Source organism: Eubalaena glacialis, chromosome X (genome assembly GCF_028564815.1).
Source record: "Eubalaena glacialis isolate mEubGla1 chromosome X, mEubGla1.1.hap2.+ XY, whole genome shotgun sequence".
Classification (NCBI taxonomy): Eukaryota; Metazoa; Chordata; class Mammalia; order Artiodactyla; family Balaenidae; genus Eubalaena; species Eubalaena glacialis.
In genome coordinates, this window is record NC_083736.1 from 107969368 (window position 1) to 107995344 (window position 25977).

The following is a 25977-nucleotide window of genomic DNA, read 5'->3' on the forward strand; positions in this document are numbered from 1 at the left end:
AATTTTATTGTTTTAAAATACAGTATTCAAGACTTTTAAATCAAAAACTCAATCGAGCCCCTGCACCTTCCAATCTAATCACGTAAGTCCTTAAAGGTGGAAGAGAAAGGCAGAAGAGTGGGTCAGAGAGAGACAGATGTGAAAAAGACTCCTGCCATTGCTGGCGCTGAAGATAGAGAAAGGGAGCCAGAAGCCAAGGAATGCTGGCGGCCTCTAGAAGCTGAGATCAACTGTTGCCTTACAGCCAGCAAGAAGATAAGGACCTTGGTGGTTCTACAACTGCAAAGAACTGAATTCTGTCAATGATCCAAATGAGCAGGAAATGCAGTCTCCCCGAGAGCCTCAGAAGCAAACACAGCTCCAACAACGCCGTGATTTTAGCCCAGTGAGACCCATACCAGACTTCTGACCTAAAAAACTATAACATAATAAATTTGTGACGTTTTAAGCCATTAGTTTGCAGCAATTTGTTATGGCAGCAATAGAAAACTCATACATGGAGGTTTTTCTCAGTGCCTGCACACAATCAAGCAATGGGACAATCATGTCCACAAGAAAGTACTAAACATACTGACTGGTTAGTACCCTAGGACTGTGATAAACAGAGCACATCTGCTACAGTCAATGGCAGCTAATTACTGGGGGGAAAAAAGGTGGTTGGCCAACGAAGGTAGAATAGTGCTTCGAAAGAAATAGGAAACAATGAGGTTAATCCCAGTATCATTATCAGTAAGTAAAGATAATCGCCCCAGTATTTTCCTGCAACTTCACCACTTGACAGTACCACAAAGTAAAGCTAACTTCTCCCTGTACCACCACCCAATTCAAAAAAGTTTATCTCATCTGTCATACTTCTTTGTTCTTCGAATTCTAGTGAGATATTTCCTAATTAGTAGATGGCATGAAAGTAGCAAAAGTCTATAAAAAGAAAAAGGCATTAGAGGAGTCAAGATCATTGAAATCAAGCAGAACTGCGTTTGGATTTTCACTTCACCTCTTACTTGAAGTGTAACATTGAGCAAGTTAATTAACTTCTCGGAACCACTGTGCCCTTAGCGTAAAACAGGGAGAAGACTGACCCTTATACAGTGTTTGGGAGGCAGCTTCCAAAGTGCTTGGCACTTTTTTTTTTCCAGTGAGGGAAGGATTTATTACTACTTGCAACAAGTAAGGAGAACACCAGGGATCTTTCCCAAAGCAGTGTCTCCCCGTACAGCAAAATTGGGGAAGTTTTAACACAGTGCTTGGCACTTTCATAGTAGCACTCAATAAATTGTATTTCATTTAACTATGTTAAACCAGGACATTTTTGAAAATTGCAAATAAATATGTTTCACATGAAATTTACAGTATCTGTTGTATAGGCTAGATTCAAGAGTTCTGAAAGTTGTTTTTAATTACATTTTTCTTATGGAAAGATGTTATTTCATTTCTCCACTGAACCATATCATAAGAAGAATTGTCCAACAAGTTGGGCATGCTCCTGTCTTACCATACCATAAATGTCGCAAAATTGGGTTAAAAACAACATATACCCTCATCATAGTAAGTCATGCCAGTGAAAATATTTTACTATAATTGGAAACATAATATAATTTTATTTTTCTCTAAGATTACATCATATAGTCTGGGATCAAATTGTTGATGCTTGTAAGGTAAAAATATATACACTTGTGTGCTATAAAGCACCTAAGCCCTGTCCAACTTAAAGAATGGCACTCCATTTTTCTTGTTTAAAAAAGTGACTATCAAGTTTAAATGTAAACTGCATCATTTTCCATCTTATGGAATATGTACTTTCTCTTGTTTTCTTGGTTTAAATATTGAGGTATAACTGACATACGTTGTATTAGTTTCAGGTGTACAACATAATGATTTGATATTTGTATATATTGCGAAATGATCACCACAATAGGAATATGCACTTTAAAATCTGGTATCTATATCCAATTCATATCTCCTCAGTTAGCCCAGATACATTTCTCCTCTGTAGTATTTTTATTGCCATTAAATCCATTATCAATAATGCAAGCACAGTAAACAAGAATGTTATTTAAACTGGTTGTCTTGGTTTAGAATTTTCACAGGAGCAAAATAAATCAAGCAATTTAATTGTTTATAAATAAAGATAGGATAGAAGATAAAGACTAGTCATTTTGAATAACTGCAAGGACTATATCCATAATACCCAGCAGAGTTATGCCTGGTGCATAACAGGCAGTAACTTCTGAATATTATAAACTCAATATACAAGGTGATTGAAAAAGAACTGAGCTCTTTCAAAAGTGGATTGCTCAGTAACTTCTTTATGTACTGATTCCCCAAGAATCTCACGTTTATACCACCTCTTTCTTGGCCTTGAGGAGATAAAGCAATACACTGTGGCTGCTATTTCAATTTAAAATATCAGCATGCACAGTGCTTATATTTCTTGACTCTTTACAAGTAATACAGTCATTAATACAAATACTTGCCTATCTCTTCCTTCTTTCTTTTCCCTCCCCCTAACTTGGCCCTATTTAGGTCTCATCTAAATATTCTAAATTTCAAGCAGAATGTCTGGAATCCTTAAAGTTCTTAGTAACTCCAGACTTCGCATGATGGTGAAAGATTTGCATTTCCGTCTCTCTTCCCTCTGGGGAAATGTTTTGAGGGGTACTTGGAAGTAACACTCATTTAGGCATAAAAAACAATGAATCTAGATAAATTTTCCACGAGTAAAATTCTTGGAAATTGCTGAAAGCATCCGAACTACTAGCTTTCTGTCTTGTAAGTTTCTTGTGTGCAATATTCCTCAGATACATTAAATGGTTTTAAGAGATCTTTTTAAAGACACATACAATAGGCTTTAAAACAAAATTTTAATTTCATTCGCACATGCCAGACTTCCTCAGACTCGAAGATCTGAAGTAGCCAAGAGAATAAACGCTGACTAGGAGGAACAAGCAATCTAGTCGTAAACCTCCGAAAAGAAGTTTGTAAACTCTGAGTCACTGTGGTTCAGGGTGAATGCTATGATTAAAAAATAATATAATCGCAGGCTCTTTAAGATAAGCAAAACGCCTGTATGAAAGGAGAGAGGTCTCTTCTAGTCGGACCGTGTGGGGAGCATCTCATTCAGATGTAGTATCTTGTATAAAGTTTAACACAAAAAACTATCTGGGTGAGGGACAACCAGCAGAGTGAAGAGTCTGGAAAACATGTCACATGAGTAATGGTTAAAGAAAGAAGATTTCCAGGCTTGTACGTTATGGAGAAAATAATATTTTTCTCCATAGCTCCAGAAGGCCACACTAGGAATAGGAGATGAAAGATAAGAGGAATTGATTTTGCTCAATGCATGGAAGAGCTGTCCACGAATGAAAGGTGCTGGCTTGGGGAGGTAGTGAGCTCTTTGTCACTGACAGTGATCAAGGAGAACGTGCATCAGCATCTTTCACAGTTGTCACAGGAAGGATTCCTGCTTTAAAGGGGATCTGGATTCTCTAAATGACATCTAAGGTCACTTTTATCTCTATGATTTTTCCATTAATAAGTGTTAAGCTAGCCCTTCTGCAAGTTCAGACAATGGAAATTCACAAGAAACATGCTACAAAAGTTACAGATGAGCGCTAAATTGCTCTGTGTTATTTATGTTATTTCTCCACATAATTTTGTTAGACTGAGCATATGTTGTAAAAAAACAAATTGGGCAGACAGAAACAAAAGTTTATGTATACACTAATTGTGAAAATATCTAACTAATTATATTCTTTTCTAATTTGAGAATATCAATTTGGGAAGTATTTTGCTAGATGAAAAAGATATCTAAGGTTTTGTTTTATTTTATTTTCAAGGTTGTATTTTATTCACTAAATTAGAAAAAAGACAATCTTAGGGGATAGAAAACATGTCAAATTTAGAAAGTGCATATCTTAATTTTCTCTGTCCTTTGAATCACCCACAAACAAGGAACATTTATATAGTATGACTAAATCTAGATAAATTATTGACAATTAAATAAAGTAAAGCACCATTTTTTCTAGGGAAATCTAGATACTGAATCTCAATGATAAAATGATAGAAAATGATTGCTATAGAAGTCAGTGCTATTGGCACTTACTCTAAAATATATTTTACATAGTAAACAAAATAGTTGTAAACAGGACGCTAACTGAATACAAGTGTATTGGCTAAGAGAGGACAAGTCTAATTCACTAACATTCTACACCCATTGTCTGGCTTGCTATGATTCACTGTTACATTGTGCTGGTTCATTCTTACCCATTGTCTTCCTCCTTGTGGCCACACCATTATTAGCAAGACTTAACTGCTTGTGAAGAAAAGATAAAAAGATAGCTAATGCTAATTCTGTTCTATTTCAGTGTGTCCTTGGAATCTAACAATACATTAACCCTGTAACATCAGCCTGAAGGAATCATTTGCTGCTTGAAAACAATGAATACCAAAACACCAGAAAACCACTTAGAAGTGACTGCCCTTTCAGCTTTATTAATTTAGGCAAATTGACAGGTTAATTTACATGGTTCACACCTGTCAGGAGCAGAGTCTACTAATTCAGCTTACACTGACCAGGAGATACTCCTTCAGGCTAAGGTTGAACTTCAACCTTCTGCTGAACAGAGTGTAACACAAACACATCACTCAGATTTCGATCAAGACAGTCCCTTCAGAATTCCACATGGATGGCACACCACCCTTGCAAGTGTTCAAAACTGAAGCTGAAGGGAGACTCTACCTAATAAAGACTAAATAATATTTGGTAATCAAGCTATCTGGAGGCCAAAGGATTATTTTCCCAAATCTTTTGTCTTTACGATACTCCACTCTTCCCAAATCATATTTTAACACAATTTGAAAAGCACTTTATGCTACATAAGAAACTATTTTCCTTAATATTACCATAAACATTGTCTTTATCATCAATAAGTCTTGAAAATATGGAAAGGTTTTAACTCACGTTCAGGTTCTAAACAAGCAGAAAGCAAGCCAACTTGGACTTTAAATTCACAAGGAAAAAAAGCTTTTCTGTTCAATGTTTGCAGTAAGTAAAACATTCTATATTCTAGCTTTCACTAGTGGATAGCAGCACTGCCCTACCACCAGCATCAATGGAAGAGTTCTAGCCAGCAGCACCTACATTGAGTTTAGAAAGAAACCATAAGGAACCTTTATATTTCTCCATATTTGCTCCATTACTACAACACATTTTTACTACAAGCAAAAATATTTTATATTGAAATTTCAGTCTTTGAAAAAGCACCCAAGTCATCAATGAAAATCATGTAATATGTATTTGACAAATCACAGTAAATAACGATAAAACATTACAAACCAATACAAGCAAATATACCAAAAGATGCTTATATTAACTGGGAAGAATTCTATATTCAAGATAGTATCTTTAATGTTTATACATAATTTTACAGGTAACTTCTAAAATATCACAATCTATCAAAGAGTCAGAATTTAACTGCTCCATTTCAATGCAAAGACTTTAGACCCAAAAGACACAAGTAGCCATCTAATCTATGTTTGCCAACCCAACCGACCATGAGAGCAAACATGATGTTACTTGACCCAGGATTCTAACTTACTCTTTACAATTTTTCAGTGAAAAATATGCTCAACTTAAATATCATCTGTGTGTAGAAGTGCTATGGAATATAAGGAAGCACTGATGAGAACAACATGTTAAACGTGGTATTTTTATTTCTGGCCCAGCAAGGCAATGAACTCTAAAGCAGTCAAAAACGAAACAATTTATTTAAAACTTGATTTAAACTCCCCAAGCTAGTCTTCTTTTCCTATATTTAACATATATCCTCTGTGTATATTTACATAATATTTTAAACCTCATATTAATTTATTTATTAAAAAAAGAAGTTAAGGCCAATTTAACAATACAGACCGTCACAATGTCAAAATAGTCCAGACTAACACTAGCTCCTCAAATAGACTTTTCCATTCTACATATGTGTACTACCAACACTCAATGCCAACGTGCAAGATCTATGATATTTTCTGGCTTCTCTCATCTAAATCAATTCACTCATGTCACCAGGTCAAAGAGGTGAGGACTTAAAAGAAAGAAAGTGGTTCATTAAAGATGTTGTATTAAGCTGTATCTGAGCTTGTGGCTAGTATGGATTAAAAAAATGTAAGTATTTTTTGATCATCTCTAAAAAGTAGCAAATCAGCTGCAACAGGGGCTGCAAATTGGATCTTTTGGACAGTAAAATGCAGTAGGAATACTAGAATCATTAGTAACCATTATTAATTGTAACCTATTGGTTTTAGTTTGGGGTGTGTATGCTTTGTTTTGATGATGAAGTTGCTTTTGGTAAATCTTTGGTCATTTCTCACCAGCTAAGATATATAAAGTCAGCAGGCACATCTCATTTTCTCGAATTATTTGAAGGAGCTCCATTAACTTGTCACCTCCATTAATTTGCACTTTTGACAAATGCAGCTTTTGAGAAACAAACAGAGCTGATTTTTTTTCTTTTTTCTTTTACAAATATAACTTAAATTTTTAACTTTATAGGAAACAGAGTTTAACACCCAGATAAAATAACCTGAAGCATTTCTAAGAAGGAATAGAAAAAATAATCTGAAAATGAAATGATGACAGGATTCAACTCTGAAATGTCCTCATTTTTCCTCGCTTTCCCGGGAATTGCTTCTTTTGGACTGAGAGCACAGGCACACTTCCTCAGCAGCTGAAAGCCTTTCAAAGAACCAGATAGATACCACTGTGCATCTGAACCTCATATAAAACAAAAACTAAGTAATAAAATGGCAACTCACCAGATTTCTAAACACACAATGAACCTAAAGCGGGAAGAATTTTCCACATCTGTCCTACTGAAAAATATTTTAAAGGGAACACTTACAGTTAAGACAGACTTTCACTCAAAAGCTTTTCTCGTACAATTATTTAATAAAAAAAAAAAAGTCCAGCTTTCCCTCACTCCTTCCTCTACTAAAAAAAGATCACAGACAATACTTTAAAAGAATATTTTATTATACCTCCCAGATTTTGTTTTTAAAGCAATACTTTGCAAATTTAAAAAATAAGATTTTCAAATATTCTAGAAAGACGTCCCAATATATTTCAGTACATATTTACTTAAAATAAATTTCTAAAATAGATACTTGTATAACACACTTTTCAACTCCATGTATATAAATAACTACTCATAGAACTATAATTTGCACAAATTCGAACTTATACATCAGAACTCGAATTATAAAACTGAGAAAGATATAATATCAAACTTATTAATGTTCATACACAACTCAAGTATAAAAGTCCTGATTAAAAGACTCATTTTCTGATCAATGTGTTAACTCCGAATATTTCAAATTCATCAAAAAATTATAGAAAGCATTTCCATATTCAACACATCAACATCAATCATCAGCAGTTTTTGTGCCATTACACAAAATAAGTCATCTTAAGTATTTCAGATACACAAAGATTCAAAACATCCAACCAATGTAAAAGTTTATCCTTATGCAATTCCTTAGATATACCTTTAGACTTTCATCTTAGTAATTACATTACCATTAGGCACTTTAAATGAAAAGAAACATAAACTCCTAGAAAAACAAAACAATGGTAAAATGTGGGCATGCCAATATATTTAAATGTAAGCAAGCTTGAGGTTTTTAATCTTGTGGGGTTTTGGATGTTGCTGTTTGGGATTTTTACCCCCTTTTGCCACAAGGTTGATTCATGAATGAAATCCCACTTTAATATCCTATTTTCTCTCACTTACATGTATGCTGGAGAAAGTGGAGTTGACCTGGATGTTTTAAGCACAGGAACTGGGAATTTCCAGATAGCAGGAGAGCTCGTTTTCCATTTCAATGGCATGTTGTCACCACGGTACTACAATAACAGTAAACAGCGTTTCCATAACAGACTACCAACTAGGACTTCCATTCCACACTGTACTGACACAGCAGTGGCTGCCGCGGAGAACAAGCAAACGATTCTGCCAGTGCCCTTAAACCGATGCTTCCAATCTGTAAAATAGGGCTGCAAGGTACCTCCTTTAAATCCTCCTGTCCCCTAAAGCAAACGATGATTCTATCGTTCGAACTCAACAATAGTGCCACCTCGTTAGGAAAGCGTTGACTGCAGTATATTTTTTTGAAAAGACTGCACTGTGCATACCACACAATGCAGCTTTATTTGATAAAAGCGGCTAGGGTTTGGGGTGGTTTTTTTTTTTTTTTTTTTGGTATTATTTTAAGCTTGCATTACCATTGTTCTACCTTAACAGGGATACTGCAGCACTGCACTATATTCTGCACCTATTAACCTGATTTCTGACCAATAGTAGCAGGAAAAAAAAAATAGACGGGTTTCATATGAAAATGAAACAACATACCTACTCAGAATACACTTGTCATCCTCTGAACATTCTTCTTTTGAGCTGCAACAATACAAATGGGATATAAACCTCAGCATAGCCTTAGGCCACAGCTAATAGAGATCAGTGACTAAATTCGGCAGCCTGCTTTCCTCCTGTGCAAGCTCTGGCCACACAATACAAGAATGCCATTATGGGAAGCGCCCGTTTAAAAAAATGCCAGTCTCTCTGTTTTCCAGTTAGAAGAAGGCAAAATGTAAGAACAAATATAAACTGCTGCAGAACTCTGCACGCTCTTCTAGTAGCTTCTGATTCAAGTTGCTCTCTTTTCCCTATTCTTATTTCCAAGCCAGGATGAGCAAAAATCTCATACATTTACAACATGCTGTGTGCTAACACGAATATCACTCTGTCTTCTGCAGCAGAGAAGTACAGAATAGCGTGCTCTTAATAGCAGTCCTCGGAGGGACGCTATCAACAATCTAATTCAGTGCTGCCCTCCCCTTCTTCTCTCCCCCTTTCCCTCCCCTTCACCCTCCTTCACGCCTCCCCCGCCCCCAAACAGCTCACAAATTGCCTAGAGGAGAGACACCAAGCAGGTGTCCAGCAGGGACCATTCCAGAGCTCAGCGGCGGGTCCGGTAACCTCTAGGGGTTAGTGACTGACAAGGAGGTTCAAAAATTCAAGCTGCTGTCAAAGGCAGGTTGACGTATTTCATGAAAGTAACGGCAAATAGAGGCTTCATCTGTATTGTTTTAAAATACTGCCAGAAAATAGCGTTGTAAATGCCCAGAACGCGACTGGGTGTTTCAAGTTTCTGTTTAAAGCACCAAACTCACACACTTTCTACACAATTCAAAGAAGTGAAAATAGGATAAACCGGTATTATGCTGAACTCTTTATTTTCAGGTTGAAGAATTTTATTTCTGATGTAGGCAAGTCGCCATCACTAAATATCTACCCTCAATGTGTCCTTCCACCTTCTACCTAAAAACCGAATTACCCATCTTCATCAAATGCAAGCTTAATAAAGGAGGACCGCCATTGACATGAAAGCCGCTACCTTTTAAAAAACTCATCGCAGTGATGAAAAGCTCATATTTACTTTCAAGTTTATATTCAAACAATAAGCTTGTGCTTCCAACTTAAGTAGCTGGCTTTCATATGCTCTTTCCAAACGATTCCCAGTTTTTGAAAGATTGAGATTTAGTCCCGAAGAGCCTTTCTCATTTGTATTCAAAAAGCACAGATAATTATTTCTGTAAGAAAGACACTGCTTTCAAAAATTGCAAAATACATAATTTCATATACCAGAATACAGCGTGAAATCACCTAAGGTAATCACAAGTACCTTCAAGAACACATCAATATTCAACAATGTATTTTCCTACGAAATCCAACATATATGTATACGCAGTATATACATTCACGCATACATACCTAAGGAGGGAAAGCTTATTTTGAAACATTGACCAGTAATGCATAAACTTTATTAAATACTAAATAGGTCTCGGCCATCACTACCTCACAAATAATTTTTATTCAATCTATCAGACACAAACACTGCACAAAAACTCAGTCAAGCAACTTAAAGGGTTAAATGATATTTCCAACTCTTTTCAGCACCCCCACCAAAAACTGTCTCACAGAAATCTTCAAAGGAATCAGAGAAAGGAATATTTATCAATATCTTAGTGGCCAAAATACATTTTAAAAGTTTTTTAAAAGTGCCACTAATACAAATAAACTGTAGTCAATATTTTACATTAGAAGGATTTGTATAATAATCTTAATAGTTAAGGAGCAAAAAGGTCCTAGGTACAATTGGCAGTGGTAACTTGTTGGAGACCCCAAGAAGGAAAACACACACAATACACACCCGCGCGCACACACACACACACATACTCATCAAGCAAGTTTGGAATGTCTCATTCCAAAGCCCTGAAGCATTCTCAAACATTTAAAAATATAAAACATAAAACAGCTACAAATTAGCTATATGGAGCAATTTTAGATTTTAGAGAGGAACTTCAATCACTTTCCAGCTTATGAAAATATTACAAAGTAGTCATTGCAAATGTAACTTCTCCTTCTGAGAACAAAGACCCCCAAACCTATGTAAAACCAAGGTAGTTAAGTGTTTTGAGTCTTTATCTGTGAAGACTATTCAATATTTATGAGGGGGAAATAGGGTGAATGTAGAGTTTTCCAAATTTCCAAGACGGTAACCTCCCAAAACAGGCGAAGATCACTTTATTGCAAAGGTTCTCAAGTTATTATTCTACTACGAACAATCAACTGATTCAAAACACCAACATATTCTTGGTCTAATCTCATTTGGCTCCAAAGAAATCAACCAATACCATCAAATCATCTCTTAGACTTAATGTTCAGAACCTGTTTTTGCAGCACTCCAACGGTTGTAATATTTGTTCAAAGTGAAAAGAAAGACTGCTTTCTTCCACCCATCCTAAACACTCTTAAAGACCCCAAAACCCTAAAAGCATTATATCTGATGATGAGCATTTATTTATATTCAGTTCTTTTGCTTTAATAAATTGCTAGAAGTCATTTGTAATTCTCTCTCATGAGCAAACAACCAATACGCCAAAGGCTTTAAAAATAATTCCCTTAACTAGAAATATAGTCCATGAAATATACTTTACACTATTAAATTGCTTAACAACACCATTCCTCATACGTCATTTAGAAATAAACTTCAGCCAGGTAAAATCACCCCAATTACAAATTAGCAGAGTCCAAATTAATCAGATTTTACTACCCTGACGGCGACTCTAGTAGCAACTACGGAGTGTAATTACCATTACATTCCAGAACTAAAAATGTTTTCACCTACAGAGTGAAAGGAAGAAAATGATTGAATATATATTTTAAATATAATTTTATGCAAGCTCAGTGGTCCCACTACTTTAATATTTAGACTGGGGGGGACCTCCCTGGTGGCGCAGTGGTTAAGAATCCGCCTGCCAATGCAGGGGACACGGGTTCGATCCCTGGTCCGGGAAGATCCCACATGTCGTGGAGCAACTAAGCCCGTGCACCACAACTACTGAGCCTGCGCTCTAGAGCCCGTGAGCCACAACTACTGAGCCCACGTGCTACAACTACTGAAGCCAGCGCGCCTAGAGCCCATGCTCCGCAACAAGAGAAGCCGCTGCAATGAGAAGCCTGCACACTGCAACCAAGAGTAGTAGCCCCTGCTCGCCACAACTAGAGAAAGCCCGCGTGCAGCAATGAAGACCCAACACAGCCAAAAATAAGCTAATTAATTAATTAATTAATTAATTAAAAAAATATTTAGACTGGGAAATGTCAAAAGCCCTTGTTCACATCACAGGAAACACTGATTTCATTTACAGAACACTTGGTTTCTATTATGGACAACTGCATAAAATGGGATAGAAAGACAACATGCACAAAAGCTCTTCAAAACATTGTATGAACATTAATCACTTAAAAATACCTGTGAATGCGTATTTCAGAGATGTAATAAAGAACAATGTTGGGACTTGGCCAAGGCCACGAAAGGAGTCAGTCTTGGCCAAATCTTACAACACAGAATTCCCTGGTTCCCAAAGTAGAAAGAGAAGATTTGTAGAACTTTTACAAATCATCTTGCTCAGCACCCTCATTGTATAGATGAAAAAACTGAAGCCCAGAGAAGTTAACTTGTCACACTACTAGCTAGTAGCAGAACTGGAACTAGAAACCAAATTCCATCTCCTAGTCTAGGACTCCCGCTCTAGAATCCCTACTGTCCTTTCTTCTCAATGAGACGGTTCCAGAAGATGTTTGTTTCCATATGAAGTGAACCACATTCTACAAATGTCTCAATGTATTCAAAAGAAACAAGAACTACAAAGAGTTATTTATTCCTCCAATTATATGTACACTCAAAGACAGACATGGGAAAGAAACACCAAAAATACAAACGTGTGTAGAAAGACCATTTCCAAAATCTTAATTCCAGAAGGTGTTTAAGAATGATCAGGGAGAAAACGGTGAGTAAAAATTAAGCCAGTCATAGTATGAGAGAAAAGTGAAATATACAACCAAGAGTCTAATTTTTTTCTCAATGTAAATGTTTCTAAATAACTTTATGTGAAAGTTTAATTTGCTTACTGACTGCTACAGTTTGTCTCCAGTACCACCAACTCGTGAAATGAATTGACTAATATGTCACATATCTGACCTCTTTCTCCATATTTTCCCAATATTCCCTAAGAACTAACCTACCTTTTTCTTGCAAGTTTTGGTTAATCCCGTGGTAAGTACAACTGAAGAATAATAGCATTAACCATCGTTTGTATGAGCAGGCACTGTGTAATCTTCTGGAGTCCTGACAATGTCCCTTCAGACTAATCTGGGAGATCCATGTTATTCCTGTTGCTCAGACAAGACTGTAGATCATGCCAAATCGTGTGCTCTGTTTATATTCTACCAATCAGTAAAAGTACTTGGATGGCAACCAAGTAGGACTCTTAAACCCTTTAAAGCATACAAAAAGTTAACTTCTAGACAACAGAGCACAATTCTTAATACATTCAGGGCTCCTCATTACAGGAAATAGAACTGTTCACGCGAATGGCTATATATACTTAGGTGTGTGTGTGTCTCCTTTTTATTTGTTTTAGGAAATTGAATATCAAATACATTAAAAATTTCTTACTAGATACTCTGATATGTAGCCTTGCTAAGATCAAAATGGAAAATCCTAGACATTCCTCAAAGACAGCTGCTTTGGAAAGTCATTATTTCATCTTTTATAAGCACCTTCTCACAAATCAATTTCCTTAACGGAACTGTGTAGACTCTTACAGTCCCACAAAGAATTTACATAGATTATTGTAACCATGACTATGCCTTGGATTACTGTAGGACCTATCTCCTTCACAATACAAACAAGTAGAAAAACACACTTGTGCAGGCACATACGCACATGTGTGTGTATATGCACAGAGAATTCCTCAGGCCATGATGGCATAAGTAATGTGAAGGGAAATACTCTTCCGATCTTTAACATTTCCAAAGGAAAATATGGGTACTAAACGTTTGTTTGTTTCTTTGTTTGTTTTGGGGGAGTCAGGTATAGAACAGCAATAAGAGGAGCTAGTAAGCTGATAAGGTAAGGGGAACAAAGGAGAAAAAAAGTAAGGGTGAGGAAGGTAATGGACTGGCGGGAGGGAGAATGGTAGTGGTTCCTGATGTTTATGTAGCACCTTTTATAACCGGGGGTCAGATGAATGAGGTTATGAGGCTAAGATGGGAGTTGGTGTAGAAAGGACTGAGCAGGCAACAAGAGAGATCCAGCTGTTGGGGACCCAATGACCCACAGATTCTGACTACCCTTAATGTCACCATGCTGAAAAAAGGATTTGCACTGAATGGGAAATTCAGAAGTCCTTGCCCTTCCTTCTTCCTTTTGTTTTCTGCAGTATCTATATTCTTTATGGCTTTTTTTGTGTGTGTGGGGGGGCTACCCTTGAGTTCTTCATTCACATGATTCCCAAATCCATATGCCCAAGTAAGTCTTCATACATCTTTGACATGCATAACCTAAATTAATTCTTAAGTATTCCCATGTATTAAAAAATGCCTTAAACCCCAAATCAAAGTGGGTGTATTGGGAGGGGTAATGGTGGAAATCAATGATTTTTACGTACATACTATCTATATACCTGATTTTGCATTACCATTTTTAAATTGTTGAAAAAGCCATTTACAGAGACAGTTTATGATCATCAAATAGGGATAATGTATCCAGTGCTCCAATAAGAGGCCTGCTGTTAGGACACCCCCGTGCTCCAGCTTTGCTACTTTGCCTGAGATGCCCTCCCCAAACTCGTGCTCCTCCTTCAAGAAGGAATCCCTGAATCTTTATCTTCCTAATTGATCACTATTCCTGGCACATGGGAAAGCACTCAGTAAGTATTTGTTGAGTAGATTGAAAGTGAGATTTTTATAAGCAGGGTAGTGATTAAACAAGAACTGTGTACTGAAGCCAGGATATATCCTGAAAAGTTTTAAAAATGCTGTTATTGATTCTGCTATTACTAAAAGCAGAGTTCAAAGTAAAAGGAATATCCATCTGTTAATTTGATAATTTTAGGCTATAAAGTCCTTAAAATGAAAAAAAATTAAATATACACATTGTCTTGTTAAAAATAAGCATATGTTGAAGAAAATCACCCAGAATACATACTTTCTTAAATAAAATAAAGGCGTCACTGATAGTGATGATGGATTGCTCTAAGGAAAAATCTCTGCTCTCACCTCAAATAATAATAATTTATCTGTTTAGTTGTCTCTCAACAACTTCCTAAGTATCTCCTTAAATTACATTTGGTAAATAAAATAGCCAAACTATTGTTAGAGTTTCTGATGTGTTTGTACATTAAACCTGCAAACTTATCAAAATAAAAATGTATTTAAAATGTGCAGTGTTACTGAAAGAAAAGTTAAGAATATGGCTCTACTGACTAAAAATTATATGCATAGAAAGCTTTTCAAATAGTTTCACTACTTTGTGGCATCAACTATAGAAGCAACACTACGAACTGTGCATGAAGACAAAGTAATAAGCAATATTACAATCTTAATTTTTGTAAATTATGAACTATGTTGATAAGAGTAAATAATTTCTAATAATGTTTATCTATAATGGTTGAAAAACTTTTTAAAATAATAAGCACATCACATACCTAAGTCTCAAAAGCATGCCAGTTAAAGAAAGTCAGTATTTCCTATGTTATACATTCTTTCAGTAATACCTATATTTTTTACAAAAATCTGAGTTGTTGAAAGACCTTTAGAATAAGACATTTTCCTCAATATCCCAATTAAAATTAATGAAATAATACTACTATCTTGAAAAAATCGTATTTATATCCTTTTATCTAAAGAGTTATTATAACATTCACATGCGCACCATAAATGTTACAGGCAAAAATGAGATCTAGGCGATTACCTAAGTTGTTCCACCTCTTCTCCCTGAGTATTTGTAAATCTTGGTTACAAATACTTAGGGTAATCACAATAATATTTTGCTAACCAGAAGCAAACACTTTCGTGAAAAGCTAATCCTAATGACTCATTGAGATTATACCACACTACTTAAATTTTCCATGAAGAAGGCCCTTTATATGCAATTGCTTTAATTTTGTTTTTACCATTTCCCAGGCCTAATCGTTAAAACTGCAAATTTCCTATACATATATCTATGTAAACTATTATTGTTTAAAAATAAAGGGTTTTAGCTATATAATGAATGAGAATATCTTAAAGTCCAAAAAAGGCTCAACTTCAAACTTGAACCTTGTGACCCACTGCCATAACATGGGGACCAACAGTTTTCTTAAAGGTATAACTTAGTTACGATATCTGCCTACTATGGTGGTATTAAAGAGACTTAGCAAACAGTTCAATACCTCTATTTTCATGAATATTTTGAGATCCTTCTCATTTTCTAATTTAGAGTTCTTCTCATGCGTAATCATAAATTCTAAAGATTGTTTGTTTGTTTTTTTTTTTTTGGCTGCGTCGCGTGGCTTGCGGGATCTCAGTTCCCCGACCTGGGGTTGAACCTGGGCCACGGCAGTGAAAGCCCAGAATCCTAACAACTAGGCTACCAGGGAACTCCCTAAAGACTTTTTTCTTAAAAGAAAGGCAGGGAGGGAGGTATAGAAACATTTATACTGCAAGATGCCAAATATATGGTAGTAAGTCTAAATTACAGAAGCTAGTGTGCAATTAAAAATTGCTATGCCTCAAAAACATATTTAGCAATTATGAAAATCCTATGATGGAAGACATCATTAACTCATGTTATATAAAGTGTTCATGCGTTACAAACTAACAACAGCATTATTTTAGATTTATGTCTAACTTCATTACTTGGATGCAATGGTGGTCCAGTGGGGGAAATCCTTTCTTTTCCTCTATCTCATGTTGTATTACTAAGTAAAGTAAATGTGATTCTGACACGAGGGAATGAAAAACAGAATTCAGGAAAACAGAATTCATCTTCTAGGCTGACCCTAGGTTTTAGCTAGATGCGATTTAAATTTGGGGTTCCTGACTGTCTTTCTAAGTCTGTCTACTTCAACCAGTAGTTCAGAACCACTTCATGTCTTCAAAATCAAATATATGTTTTCAATAATCAGTTATTTCTCATGGAATTCTGAAGGTATACAACACTTGAGTAAAATACATCTTTAGCTAGCATATATTTATTCATTCATTCCTTATTCAGCTTGACGTAAGTCAGAGACACTTTTGAACATTTTTATGAGTCTTCCACTACAGGGTCTGGCCATTTTGTTTGATGCTGTCCAGCCAGTAAACAAAAATATTTGTGTTTAGGGATTTCCAGAATCAACGGTTTTTGAGATTCAGATCTGTAAAGCACAGAACAACATAACTTGTATTCCAAAAAGGGTGAAGAAGCAGCAAGATCGAGCTTAAACTGATACTCTAAACAGGGAACAAGCATTAGCCAATTGATTAATTAGGACCACGTTTTCGCATTTGTCAACTAAAATGCATTTGTTTATACTGAGGCCTCTGTAGTATATTAGCCGTCCCTGACAGTGTAAGATAGACTCCTTGAACTTCACAAACACCAAAATCAATCCACTCACTATGCCAAGACCAAAACCTGTAGAGAAGACGTGCGAGCTGAATTCGCTCAATCATCAGTGAGTACCAAGAAGTTATGACTTTGCTAGATGTTACAAGTATACAACAGAACACATGTTCCCCAGCCACAAATCCCTTAAAATCTAATCGGGCCGACTGCATATTCACATATGAAACATGAGTAAGCATAAATCTATTGCTACCGTTAAGCCTTAACCATCCAGAATCCTAGATAGCCTAGTGTTTTAAAAAATTAAAAATTAAATTGAAAACAACTGGGATAGGTTAACTCTTAAAAATATCAAAAGTCACTTGTTTTTCACCTTTTGGGGGCAATCTTTCTGCTCTTTATCTTCCTCGAGTCTAAAACGAACACAAACCTATTTAAAATACCTCGCAGTCACCATAATGCACAACACCTATTGTGATATGCCTCCAACGGAGATACAGCAAGGTGTGCAAGCAACAGCTGTCATTCCTCACCCCTGCCTGACTCCCGCCCCCATAGGCCTCGACATGGAACTTGGATGCTACCAAGAGAAAAGGGGCTCTTTTCTTTACCTTCCAATGTATACCAAGAGAAAAGTCCTATACCTTTTTTTTTTTTAACATCTTTATTGGAGTACAGTTGCTTTACAATGTTGTGTTAGCTTCTGCTGTATAACAAAGTGAATCAGCTATACATATACATACATCCCCATATCCCCTCCCTCTTGCGTCTCCCTCCCACCCTCCCTATCCCACCCGTCTAGGTGGTCACAAAGCACCGAGCTGATCTCCCTGTGCTATGCGGCTGCTTCCTACTAGCTATCTAGTTTACATTTGGTAGTGTATATATGTCCATGCCACTCTCTCACTTCGTCCCAGCTTACCCTTCCCCCGCCCCGTGTCCTCAAGTCCATTCTCCACGTCCGCGTCTTTATTCCTGTCCTGCCCCTAGGTTCTTCAGAACCATTTTTAAAAAAATTTTAGATTCCATATATATGCGTTAATATACGATATATTTCTCTTTCGGACCTACTTCACTCTGTATGACAGACTGTAGGTCCATCCAAAACGTCCTATACCTTGAAGGCAGATGCTCTCCAACTTTAGCATGCCTAAGAATCATCTGGGCTGAATACTGAACATGTACAAGTCTGGAAGTGAGAAGCAGTGATCTGTATTTTAAACAAGGACTCCAGCTGATTTTCGTGCCTGGTCTACTCAACTTGGAGAAACCTGCTTTAAAAGTCAAGGTGGCCCACCCCCACTCAAGATGACCCGGGTCAGAATGAGGTTCTGTTTTCTGTCTCAGTGCCTGGCCTTCCTCAGCGTATCAGCATTGGCCGCTCACCAATCGTTGTCCGTCCCCACTGTCCATGGCTATTATCTTGCCCTCCCACTCTCCAGACCCTTCCAGGTCTGGGAGAGTCTGAAAGCAAGGTCTCCAGCTGGCGGACAGATTTGGAGGCAGACAAACAGACACATGCAAAGTGGGAAATTGTGAAGTACAGCAATTAGGAAACAGAGGTAGTATGAGTTACACTGACTGTGCAATACAGGGTAGAAGTTAAAGACTTGTTTTAAACTTTTTCAGTGAGGAAGGGTGCCGAAGAGGACAGAGCTGGGCACCTGTGGTCTGCTTGTAGCTCTGCCACAAACTTGTAACCTCTCGTGTTATCCTCCTCATCCGTAAAATAGGGAAGATGCCAGACTCACAGCAGTGTGATGAGAACCAACTGAACTTGTGTTTGTGAAAGCACATTGGAAAATATAAAGCACAATACAATGATATGTGGTATTTCTTTGATGAAATAATTTCTTTCTTTGTCTTAATAAACACAGTACCCTAGACGTTACTGAAAGTTTCTTTGATGACTGAATGGCTTCTAGTACCTCAGGGTCTTTTTTATGAAAATAAATTCTCATTGACAAAAAGGTAGAAGAAAATGCAGACCCTTAGACATACCCTGAAGTTGATTTTTTGAATATATCCTTGAAATCGGCTTGTTTTAAAGATAATTGCCTCCGTCTCCTGAAAGTGGAGTTCAAAAAAAAAAATCTGGTTAATTGTGGCTTTATTGTATGTAGTTCAAAATTTTCAAAGCGTACTCTGCAAATATTTTAGCTATAAATTAATAAACCATATTTATAAATCCTGAACAGTTAAGACCACACAGAACAATTTAAAAATATGTGAATTAACTTTTAAACAAACCCTTAACTAGCAAACCATAAGATTCTATTTGTTTTTAGACACTCTCTTAATGTTTCAGAAAGTCTGGAATAAAGATTGACATTGAATACAACATTTATTGGCAGCTGATCTAAAAGACTAAACTAGACAAATCTGGACACAAGGAAACACTTTTCCAGTAAATATATACTCAGCCTTGGAATGCTTTGTCATTTTCTAGCTTTTTAAGCTTAAAGTTTAATTCTTTGCTGATATACTGTTTTGCCATAAAAACCAGAAAGCAAATGGCACAAGCTTTCAGAGAACAGATGGCTAATGTTCTTCTAGGTTCATTTACTACGTTTTCTTATTTTCATACTGCTTGTAATTAATAAAAACATATAAATAGATGTATTGTTTCTGAACGAGAAGATTTTGTTTTTGTGAAGTTCTGTCATATACCTAACTCCTTTGGGCTAATACAAAAGGCAACGATGAACAGACATACTTCTGGTACTGCCTCAGGAATGCAGTTTTAAAAATAGAGACTACTACAGAAGCACTGCAGTATATGCTGTCAACACGCTTAAAACATTAAAGTATGCTGGCAGGTGTTTGAGGAGCTCTAACACAAAATTCAATTTATTTACATTTATTTCATTTATGTTGCTATTAGCTTAGAGAAAGTAAACATTACTAAGCACTACGTTTGTCTAACTTTTTCTTCAAAATAAACAGATTTGGTATTTTTCTGGGTCATCTCACAAGCACTATTGCATTATTAAAGTCACAACTAAATCAAAGTCATAGTCTAATAGTATCTTTAAAAAGACCTTGGCAGAAACCTTATCCAGAATGTTATTCTACATCTAATGACTTGTTATGCAAAAGGTAGGTAGCAAGTATTTTATTTTTTTTTAAATGATAAATTCAAAATAGCTTCTCCTTAATGGCAATACTATTTCAAAGTCTACTTTTACTATACACATAAAAATTATCTTTGAATCATAAAAAGCTACAATGGGTTAAATTCATATTTGTCATATCTTAGCAATAAACCTCACCAAGCAAATAACAATTATATATTTTTTGGCTTAAAAATACATTAAAGTATCTTTAAATACAGATTATTTTATATTCCTATTAATATTATTCCTTTCTTTTGTGTATTTAAGAAGAATCTGGTGTGCCACCTTCTGGTAACTGAGTGAAATTATGTATCTTCACACAAGTCACTATTCTTTATTTTAACTTTTAAAAAAAATACATATTTCTTAACCTGTATTACATTTAAGCTATATAAATAAATCTATACCATAGTCTGAAATAAAGTAAAAGTTCCCTAGTGATTTTTCTTAAAAAATCAAGCTTTACACATGCTTCCTATGATTTTTCCATGGTTACCAATATGTCTCCTGAATTCTACAATACATATAAAAATTGATTTTTGAACACCGTTTCACAGCCACATATGAAAACAACAGGCTTGCCACTTTAATGAATAAGTAACAGCAGTAAATAAAGAAAAAGAAGTTCTCTTACCAATAAGCCCATTTTTCTCTTAAGGTTTGAACTCTCATCATTTGTCATGTTCTTGTGGATCCCTCTCTCATCAAATTCTCTGGAGTTTTAAAGTTGAGAGCTGTGATGCACAGCTAGGCTCCTCTACATAGTAGCGCACCCCAGTGCATCTGCCTGGTATAACACTTCATAGTTGTGGCTCCCAAAAGCAGAAACAAGCTTTATGTATTCAAAGCCTATGCACGGCACACCTTCCCTTGATAGGAAATTGTAGTCAGCGTGGTTGAACTATTTACATTTCTTATCTTAACTCCTGATCAGATATGAAGATCAGAACCACATGAATCTCGAGCTTAGTTACAGTAAACTGAACAAGAACAGTGCGCTCATCTTCAGAGCAGAGGTGGGGTGAGACAAGTACTAACACCAGGAGATCTGACTGAGAAAAAAAAAACCAAACATGTTTATCTTATTTTTTCAAGGGTCACTGTCTTGATATTTGTCATATTACTTTAAATCTTTATTATCTTTAACTCTTCCCTCTCCCAGTCCCTAGTAGCCAACCAATAACTCCTATCTTTTATTCTTCATCAATTTTCCAGGAATCTAACCCCTACTGTTTCTTTGTTTTTTAACAAATGAACTATTTCCAAAAAAATGTATATAACTGGTCTCTTTGCATCCCCCATCTTTAATCTAGCAATCACATTGCTTCTAGATAGATGACTCTCTTAAAATACAACTATACATGGTGTAAATTAAATGTGCAGAAAATATTTTATTCAACAAATATTTGTCAAGAACTTGCTACATGTTAGGTAGGTACTCTCGTTAGGTGATATGGATGACATGGTGAATAAGACACAATCCCGTGCTTTCAGGAAGCTTCTAGTTGAGTGAGGGAAGCAAACATGTACTCTGACAGCACAAAATATGGTGTAGAAGTTTTAGCAGCATAAGCCCAGGATTCTACAACAACAAAGGAACAATGAAATTAGTGCTGCAACTGAGGCTGAAGAATGAGGCATTCACCAGGTGGACTCCAGAAAAAAACAGTCTGTGCAGACACACAGAGGTTTGAGGATTACAACATGTTGGGAGAATCGGGAAAGTCTTCAGTACAAATGGAAGGAGTTTCAGGAACCTGGTGTTGAGGGGAATGGATTTTAAGATATACAGAACCATATCACAGAAGACCTTACATGCCAGCAAAGAGGTTTGGATTTTATCCTATGAGCTATGAGAAGCCATTTCTTTTAAACTCTTTTTTATAAATTTATTTATTTATTTATTTATTTATTTATTTATTTTGGCTGTGTTGGGTCTTCGTTTCTGTGCGAGGGCTTTCTCTAGTTGCGGCGAGCGGGGACCACTCTTCATCGCAGTGCGCGGGCCTCTCACTATCGCGGCCTCTCTCGTTGCGGAGCACAGGCTCCAGACGCGCAGGCTCAGTAGTTGTGGCTCACGGGCCTAGTTGCTCCGCGGCATGTGGGATCTTCCCAGACCAGGGCTCGAACCCGTGTCCCCTGCATTGGCAGGCAGATTCTCAACCACTGCGCCACCAGGGAAGCCCAGAAGCCATTTCTTGAAAGAGTGGATCACTCAAGGAATTAAACAACTACGCCCAACACGCAAAACTCAAGGCAAGCCGGCCAACCTACTCTTCCAATTCACAGCCTAGTATCTCCTAACACCAACTTCCCATTCTATACCTCACAAGCTTGCTTTGTTCTTCCTCTCCTTTGCTCCAGAGGTCCTCCTGCAAGAAATCCCTTCCCCGGTCCACTTTTCTAAACTCCATTCATCCTTCTAGACCCAACTCAAATTGCATTCTTTTCTGTGATGTCTTCCATGGTAATCTGAGTCTACAGTTTATAAATGTTCCTCCATCACATGGACCATACTATGCATTCTTCCTAATGCACATAATGCACACAGTGTTCAAGAAACTTTTCTGACACTTTATAAAGTGAAGCAAGATGGCAAGGAAAAGACACTAAGGCAAAAGCCAGAGCATGAGGGTAAGTGGCCTAAGAAAGTAAACCTCCCCAGACTTCACAGTACACACTAACCTCACTAACTTTCTTCACCACTCTCAAGCATAAAAAGAAAAGAATATGGATGTAAGAGAACTAGATCTGGATTGGGCAGTAACTCTGCATTACTATGCAACATTGTTGGCTGTATATATCACAGCTCTGGTTCAAAACCTCCAGAGAATTGATAAGAAATGGATACCAACAGAATAGCTAAATGATGGAGCTGTGATCGTTGGAAGAAAAGAGTTGGGGGGGGGGCTGTGATTGTTGCTTTACTACTTGCAGTAAAACAAGAGAATTCACCTGAAGGTCCATACCATAAACAAAAAGAATTCATGAAGACCACAGAAATAGATGGGAGAGTGAGGACAGGGGATTGGATCCAGAAGGTTTAGAATCTCATGAAGTATTAAGGGAGAAAATCCAAGTGTAAGAAGGGTGTGTGTTAAAAAAGGGATAATAGTGTTAGCTGGGAGATTAATCTAGGATAAGAAGCTTTACCAGAGAAATGTGTGCTGGGGTGTAAATATTTAGTGTTCTCTTGCTGTGGAACCACACCCCATTATGCTCAGTGTCAAACAGTCAGACAAGCTCTCGTTGAAGTTGGCATTTAGCATTCAGCTTTGTCTCATCCTTTTTATGTATACATAATTTCTTACATTTATGCAATGATGCAAAAACCATGGTGCTTTCTTCATTTGCCAATAAAAAATCTTTTCATCTTCTTCAACCACTTTATGTTAAAGTGGGTTAAGAGGATTCTGCCAATAATTTCAAAAAGTAGTTAATACTTGAAAATATTCTCTCAATGACTTAAAAATGCCCTAGATAAAAGCTATCTACACCTTCTTTCTTGTTTATTGAGTGCAAAAACTGACCACTTTTCCTTTCCACTAACTTGTAAGGAAAAAATTCAAATACAGAAAAAAATGGAAGAATATGATTTTGGATGTGTGCCACACTTTTCTCAAGAAATCTTCAAAAAAAGGGCAATATTTAGGGGACATAAAAATGATTTAATCCACTGGGTCTTTGGAAGAATGTTTTAAAACTATGTATCAATGGTACCATAGATTTTATTTATTTTTATTTATTTATTTTTGGCTGCATTGGGTCTTTGTTGTTGCGTGCGGGCTTTCTCCAGTTGCGGCGAGCGGGGGCTACTCTTCATTGTGGTGCACGGGCTTCTCATTGCGGTGGCTTCTCTTGTTGCGGAGCATGGGCTCTAGGCACGCAGGCTCCAGTAGTTGCAGCACACGGGCTCAGTAGTTGCGGCTCACAGGCCCTAGAGTGCGTGAGCTTCAGTAGTTACGGCACATGGGCTCAGTAGTTGCAGCGTGCAGGCTCTAAGGTGCATGGGCTTCAGTAGTTGTGGCACGCGGACTCAGTAGTTGGGGCTCAGGGGCTCTAGAGCGCAGGCTCAGTAGTTGTGGCGCACAGGCTTAGGTGCTCCGCGGCATGTGGGATCTTCCCGGACCAGGGATCGAACCTATGTCCCCTGCACTGGCAGGCGGATTCTTAACCACTGCGCCACCAGGGAAGTCCGGTACCATAGATTTTAAAACAAAGAGAGAATAAGCCAGACCATTTCAACATTTAGTTTTGTGGAAAACAAAACAATTGCTAGAGTATTTCCCTCAGACCTGGCAGAAAAAAAAAGCAATAATCATTTTATATTAACTTTGAACTAGAACAGGTGTTTTATTCAAATTCACATGAAGTAGTTCATCTAGAAGTTGTAAAAGGAGAAAAGAGGGTAATAACTACCTCCTGGTAGTCCACAGTAAGTGGACATTATTTTTGATGATAGGGTCTATATTAATCAAGTATAAATAATTCACTTACATTCTATTTAAAATAGCATCATCATCGTGTCATCTCATGTATAGCAGTACTCTTCTCCTTTCTTCTTTCATCCTCCTTCTTACAGCAGGATGAGTTGGATGGTTTATAGAGTTTTCTGTTGTGTGGAAATATTCTTAGATGGTATATTTTCAGAAACATTGATCTAAGGAAGGGATGGCCAGGGGTATTTATATTGGGAGCAATTGCTCATATGTCTATAGCCCAGAAGTGTATATTTCAGGTGAATTATCAGATTCCAGTAGTATGGCCACTCTATCTCATGGGAAAGGTGGGGTCAAAAGGAAGAAAATGAATGGAAGTCTCCTTTTCTGTTACTAATAACTCTGCCTGTACTGTCATTGGCTTGGGGAAAACGGCAAAGGGAGTAGAAGGCCACTGTTTCAAAACCTCCCATTCCTAGTTGAATGAGTCATAACCGTCTTATATATTCCTAAAATGTAACAAAACTCAGGTCATACCACTATATGGTAACACAAATGATTGAGGCTAAGTCATGAGTAATTCAAACTACCTAAGAGGTGTCAATTATTCAAGGTTGATGATAAAATATAACAACTCATAGCTTACCAACCTAAGTCTTAAATTCATTACTATTTAATAGCTATAGTGAGAATTGGAAAGAAGCTAAGTTACACATGGTAGACGACTGGGAAGGAAGAAATTTTATCATGTTAAGTTTGGAAACATAGACACAAGCTAAATGACATTCCACAGTCAGAAGGGCAGACATACGGAGTTAATAAGGAAGTAAGAATATTTCCACTTGTCAATAACTATTCAACCTAATTTTCCTATCTAGATACTCCACAAAGTATTTTACTTGTTTTAAGTGTTAAGTGAGCCTCACCCAACAGAATTCCAAGTTAAAAAGTTTATTATACCTCTTAATTTTTAAATTTTTATTTATTTATATTTTTTTTTGGCGGCACCGCGTGGCATGCAGGATGCGGGATCTTAGTTCCCTGACTAGGGATGGAACCCATGGCCCCTGCTGTGAAAGCGCGGAGTCCTAACCACTGGACCGCCAGGGAAGTCCCAATATCTCTTAATTTTCTTAATTTTCACCCCGACCCTGAGGTAGGCAGTGCAGATGTTAACATCCCCATTTTCCTAGTGAAGAGACACTTATTAAATGACTTGGCTCAAGTGACATAGCTGCTAAGAGAACTGGAAAACAAGAATTTAGGTCCCCTGACATCTAATTCAGCGTTCACTAGTCACCTCTGTATTGTACTAATATTTATTTTAGGGGGAAAAGAGACAAACATGACTCCTAAACATCACCAAAAAGGGGAAAAAGGGGTCTTCTCACACTGATCATGAGGAAGTAAATGGCCACAGGACGGAAAGA

The 25977-nt window shown here is 36.9% G+C and overlaps 1 protein-coding gene across 9 annotated transcripts in view; it reads right to left on the reverse strand.

Annotated features, from left to right (window-relative positions):
* Window positions 1-25977, reverse strand: part of KLHL13 (kelch like family member 13) — a 191437-nt gene that overhangs the window by 50078 nt on the left and 115382 nt on the right. Inside the window, exons 1-3 of one of the 9 annotated variants that reach the window (XM_061177785.1) lie at window positions 8955-8999; window positions 8403-8447; window positions 7785-7897 (exon numbers count right to left, since the gene is read on the reverse strand). The exons of 4 other annotated variants lie outside the window; for them this stretch is intronic. In XM_061177785.1, coding sequence (XP_061033768.1) covers window positions 7785-7882 — 98 coding nt within the window. In that variant the 5' untranslated portion in view covers window positions 7883-7897; window positions 8403-8447; window positions 8955-8999. Of the gene's footprint in view, window positions 1-7784; window positions 7898-8402; window positions 8483-8954; window positions 9000-18993; window positions 19060-20742; window positions 20836-25977 lie in introns of those variants that run through there. 4 more of the 9 variants (XM_061177783.1, XM_061177784.1, XM_061177791.1 and 1 more) reach the window with 4 other exon arrangements.